Source organism: Leopardus geoffroyi, chromosome A1 (assembly GCF_018350155.1).
Source record: "Leopardus geoffroyi isolate Oge1 chromosome A1, O.geoffroyi_Oge1_pat1.0, whole genome shotgun sequence".
In the NCBI taxonomy this organism is placed as follows: domain Eukaryota; kingdom Metazoa; phylum Chordata; class Mammalia; order Carnivora; family Felidae; genus Leopardus; species Leopardus geoffroyi.
In genome coordinates, this window is record NC_059326.1 from 114379052 (window position 1) to 114385138 (window position 6087).

The window sequence follows — 6087 nt, forward strand, 5'->3', positions numbered from 1 at the left end:
TTTAATTCCCTTGCCTTTGGGGATGTGTCAAGTAAGAAATTGCTGTGGCTGGTTTCTTTTATCCAACAGAGGATGCCAGCCTACAGGCATCTTTATTCCCCCTTGGGAATCTTAAGAGCACTAGATGTTTTCTAACATTTTCATCTTATTTCACCCTCCTAGCCATTTGAAGGACGCTTCAATTATCTCAACTTTATAAATACGGAGACAAATCATAGACACTCTCGATTCATCCTACACCATCCAACTACAGACAGTATATGTAAGAAACCCAAATCAAGTACCTTACTCATTCCACCCGTTACTGTCCTTTAATACCAGATTCTGTAATCATTAAAAAGCAATCTATAACTTGTGAAATAACATTTATTTACAGAGCAGTTATAAGACGTTTAATTTAGTTACATCTAAATCAAGCCTATGGAACAAAGCTGTGGGCAACATTTATGGCTTAGCCCCAAATCTCAGCTTTCCCTGTTTTATGTTATGTCCACAGGCACCTTTGACTCCTTGGTTGTGAATAAGGCATTTTTCTTATTAGAAAAGACAACAGAGAACTGGTAAACAAGTACTGGGATCTTCTGTAACTATCAATAAGAGGTCCCAAATCCAGAAAAGGTCAGGATAGCAGTTCCTGGTTAACAAAAGAGGTTTTCCAACATCCACAGGCTTGGCTGGTTCTCATTCCATACTATTTAAGTCTCTTCTTTTGTCTAACCAAACACTCAGCACCTACAAAGACAAGGTAATAGCAAGCTATGAATCTTAAAAATTACAGAGATTTGACTGTAATTTTATTTCTTTTTCTGCAGTAAGATCTGACTATGCTTTTTTTCTTTAAAGTATGGTCTTGCCCAGAAAAGAAACTCTCTGTCCTTTTTGGCTACCATGTCTTACCCCTATAGATGAGACAGTGTGAACATACATTAATATCAATAGGTAGAGCAAACAAAAAATGGAGTGACTCCAGTCTTTGGTTTGCATGGTTAGCCCTCTGATTTGAGGCTCTGGAAGTAGGAGCTCCTGTTACTTCTGTATTCCCAACTCTCTTGAGACTTCTTCACTGCTGCCTGTATTCCTATACTACTTTACTTCATTATTCTATTAAAGCTGGTCCTACAGAGGTTTAGGGTTTTCCAAAGCAGTAGGTAAAACGTTAGTACCTCAGGGATTTTAATCACCTTTAAACATAAACTCTGAGAACACAGGTCATTTTAACATCACTCTTATTCTCAGACTTACTAAAATCAGATTCCAGAGGCTGTACTCCTTCTTCTTATAGCTCTCTTACATACACTACCTGAATCTGCTCCAAGACTTCTCGTTGCATCTCCAAAGCCATATGGTACACATGATGATCAGAGTCATTGTACATCACAGCATTTTGGAACATCAGCATGAGGTCTCTCTGGAACTGAGCCATGGTACGAATCCGTCCCTTAGACAGATTCCTTTTCAGGCTAGTTAAGTCCATGGGTCTACAGGTGGCCAAGAAAAACGAGAGAAAATCAAATTTTCATGGTGAATATGTGGGACCTAACATGCTCTCATGGAAAACCAGCTCTCCAAGTAGTAAATGAAAACAGCAAAACAGTAGCAAAGATAACAATACCCATCAGATAATAAAATGCCAACAGCAGCTAACATTTGACTTCTTACAAGAGGCCAAGAGGTGTGCTAGGTACTTTCTACATTAACTCACTTATCCTCTCAATAAACCTATAAGCTGGCGCCTTAGTATCACCAATCGGCAAAGAGGAAACACATTTAGAGAGGCTAAATACTTGCTCAAAGTCACATAGCTTGGATTCCAATTCAGAGGCAGCCTGACTCCAGAGCCCACAAGCCCAGCTATTATACTCTTTCTACTGTAGGAGGAATGCTAGCCCCAGGTACCAAAGTTGTAAAGAGCTCCAATGATGAGTCACTCCCATCATACTGACTGACTGTTTACAATGTGTAGTCATATACTTGTTTAATCTACTTCTCTTACTACATAATCAAAAGTTAAAAATGTCCTTCTCCTTGTGTGGAGATAAAGAGTGTGAATCAAGTCAATGTTTACCTAAATAATTATTTAATGAGACACAAAAAGTGGGTATATAACAGAAGACACAGCAGTGTACAAAGAGGACTGAACTAGAAGTTAAGAATCGGGTTTAGCAATCCCTATCAAAATAAGACTAGCATTCTTCACAGAGCTAGAACAAACAATCCTAAAATTTGTATGGAACCAGAAAAGACCCCGAACAGCCAAAGCAATCTTGAAAAAGAAAACCAAAGCTGGAGGCATCACAATCCTGGTCTTCAAGTTCTTATTACAAAGCTGTAATCATCAAGACAGTATGATACTGGCACAAAAACAGACACGCAGATCAATGGAACAGAATGGGAGAACCCAGAAATGGACCCACAAACATATGGGTTTCCTGCTTTGACAAAGCAAGAAAGAATATCCGATGGAATAGAGACAGTCTCTTCAGCAAATGGTGCTGGGAAAAGTGGACAGCAACAAGCAGAAAAATGAACCTGGACCACTTTCTTACACCATACACGAAAATAAACTCAAAATGGACGAAAGACATAAACGTAAGACAGGAAGCCATCGAAACCCTGGAGGAGAAAGCAGGCAAAAACCTCTTTGACCTCGGCTGCAGCAACTTCTTACTCAACCCATCTCTGGAGGCAAGGGAAACAAAAGCAAAAATGAACGACTGGGACCTCATCAAAATAAAGCTTCTGCACAGTGAAGGAAACAATCAGCAAAACTAAAAGGCAACAGACAGAATGGGAGAAGATATTTGCAAATGACATTATCAGATAAAAAGTTAGTATCCAAAATCTATAAACAACTTACTAAATGCAACACCCAAAAAAACAAATAATCCAGTGAAGAAATGGGCAAAAGACATGAATAGATACTTCTCCAATGAAGACATCCAGATGGCTGACACATAAAAAAATGTTCAACATCACTCATCATCAGGGAAATATAAATCAAAACCACAACGAGATACCACCTTACACCGGTCAGACCGGCTAACATTAACAACTCAGGCAACAACAGATGTTGGCAAGGATGCGGAGAAAGAGGATCTCTTTTGCACTGCTGGTGGGAATGCAAACTGGTGCAGCCACTCTGGAAAACAGTATGAAGATTCCTCAAAAAATTAAAAACAAAACTACCCTACGACCCCAGCAGCTGTACTACTAGGTATTACTCAAGGGATACAGGTATGCTGTTTCAAAGGGCCACATGCACCCCAATGTTTATAGCAATGCTATCAGCAAGAGCCAAAGTGTGGAAATAATCCAAATGTTCACCAATGGATGAATGGATGAGGAAGATGTGGTATATATATACAATGGAGTATTACTCGGCAATCAAAAAGAATGAAATCTTGCCATTTGCAACTATGTAGATGGAATAGAGGGAATTATGCTAAGTGAAATTAGTCACAGAAAGAATATACGACTTCACTCATATGAGGAATTTAAGATACAAAACAGATGGAACATAAGGGAAGGGAAGCAAAAAGAATATAAAAACAGGGGAAGGACAAAACATAAGAGACTCTTAAACATAGAGAACAAACAGAGGGTTGCCGGAGGAGTTGTGGGAGGGGGGAAGGACTAAATGGGTAAGGGGCATTAAGAAATGTACTCCTGAAATCATTGTTGCACTATATGCTAACTAACTTGGATGTAACTTAAAAAAAAAAAAAAAAAGAGAATCTGGCTTAGATCTAGTTCTGCTATTCACTGTTGATCACTCCCAGCTCATGAGCACCTCTGAGCCTTATTTTCCTTATCTAGAGAATGAAGTAATCTGTCTCAAACGTCCTTTCCTGATCTTTTACACTATTTATACACTAGTTTATGACAGCATTTTAGGTGAACTATGCTATAAAAATCCAAAATAGTGCTATCAACGAATGTGTGTAAATAAACATTTGGAGTAGCATCTTTGCCTTAGCATACCTACAACTGCTTGAATGAATATAGCATTCTTTTCAAAGTTTCATTCCAGGGGCGCCTGGGTAGCTCAATCAGTTAAGCATCCAAATCTTGATTTCGGCTCAGGTCAGGATCCCACAATACATGAGATCAAGACCCACATTGGGCTTTGTGCTGACAGCACAGATCCTGCTTGAGATTCTCTCTCTCTCTCTGCCCCCCAACTCAAAATAAATAAATAAACTTAAAAAAAATAAATTTAAAGTTTTGTTCCAAAAGAGCAGTATCAAACAGTATCAAAGACTAATATAAGATGAATGGATATTACTTAAAAATCAATGCTGAAAAAGAAAACAGCCTATTATTTATCCTTTGTTCCCTGCAATCCTTCTCAAATGAAGACCAAACTTACCGTAACTTTACAAACTTGTTCAGCTGTAAAATATATCTTGAGTTTATAAGTAATGTAAATGAAATAAAGAAGTAATCAGGGTGCCTGGCTGACTCAGTTGGCAGAACATACATCTCTTGATCTCGGGGCTGTAAGTTCAAGCCCAATGGTGGGTGTAGAGATTACTTAAAATCTTTATGGGCCGCCTGGGTGGCTCAGTTGGTTAAGTGTCTGACTTCAGCTCAGGTCATGATCTGGCAGTTCATGGGTTTGAGCCCAGTGTTGGGTTGTGTGCTGACAGCTTAGAGCCTGGATCCTGCTTCAGATTCTGTGTCTCCTGCTCTCTCTGCCCCTCCCCCACTCATATTCTCTCTCTCTCTCTCTCTCTCTCTCTCTCTCTCTCAAAAAAATAAACCATTAAAAAATATATTTAAAAAGTAAAATCTTTAAAAAAAGAAAGAGAGATGGGGCGCCTGGGTGGCGCAGTCGGTTAAGCGTCCGACTTCAGCCAGGTCACGATCTCGCGGTCCGTGAGTTCGAGCCCTGCGTCAGGCTCTGGGCTGATGGCTCAGAGCCTGGAGCCTGTTTCCGATTCTGTGTCTCCCTCTCTCTCTGCCCCTCCCCCGTTCATGCTCTGTCTCTCTCTGTCCCAAAAATAAATAAACGTTGAAAAAAATAAATAAAAATAAAAAAATAAAGAGAGAGAGAGAAAGAGAGAGGAAGGAACTAATAAATGGGAAATAAAAGTATGAAAAGACAGATATAAAACAACCAACCTTTTTCGACCCCTTTTTCACTGACCTTTTCACCACATCCTTGTATCCCGGGGCCTGCCTTTCTGATACAGGCTTGAGAAAAGGACTGCTGAACCTGTTAAGGGACAAACTCTGACAGGATGAAGAAATCCTGGAAAGTCACTCTAAATGAGAAGAGTGGCTGTGAATGCCAAAAGTGGTGTGGAGACCTACCTGTGACTGGCAATCATCTTCCAGACTGGCAAGAGAGTCTTCTTAAATAGCAAGTGATCCTGAACAGGGTCACTCTGGCCTAGATCAGACCTATGGGATAAAACAGGACAGAAAGGAAACAGTAACTTCACAAATGGTATTCTGTCTCTCCCAGGTGGGTAATGAGATTTTCTTAATACATAGCATTTCTAGTTAATATCTAAAGGGAGTAACACCATAGGAGTAAAAACATATTTAATGCTTCCATAAGAGACCCCAAACTCTATAAATATTCTCTTAATAATCACTATTAACCAAAAGTAATATCAAGTTTTATATTTCAAGTTAAGAGAAGCTGCTTTAGTATTTTTGAAAGAAGAGTTTGAGTATTAGACTTGAGGGGCAACTTGACTGAGCCAGGTTTCCTGAATAAATAAAGATAGTAATTAGAGAGAAAAGTTATTTATGAAAGAGATTCTCAATGTTGATGAAACAGTTTTTTTTTTTTTAAGTAGGCTCTACACCCAATGTGGGGCTCAAACTCACGACCCCAAGATCAAGAGTTGCATACTCTACTGACTGAGCCAGCCAGGCACCTGGAACAGATTTGTTTTATAAGAGGAAAACATACAGACTTCTATTTGTACAATAAAATTATATTTAAATCTACTTCTAGTGTTTTGCAATTCTAATTTCCTTTAATTTATAAAAGTAATCCATGTTCATGTAACAAATTCAAATAGGCATAAATAGGGGCACCTGGGTGACTCAGTCGGTTAAGCGTCCGACTTA

General features: G+C 39.1%; 1 protein-coding gene across 1 annotated transcript; it reads right to left on the reverse strand.

The window, feature by feature from the left end:
- Positions 1–348: 348 nt before the first annotated feature.
- LOC123604344 (bromodomain-containing protein 8-like) lies at positions 349–6075 on the reverse strand. The gene is made up of 4 exons (XM_045490297.1): positions 5317–6075; positions 5150–5218; positions 1301–1478; positions 349–732 (listed from the first exon to the last, which is right to left on the reverse strand). Exons 1-4 carry the CDS (start codon positions 5331–5333, stop codon positions 682–684), a joined length of 315 nt encoding a protein of 104 aa, XP_045346253.1. The 5' UTR covers positions 5334–6075; the 3' UTR covers positions 349–681.
- Between the last annotated feature and the right edge of the window lie 12 nt (positions 6076–6087).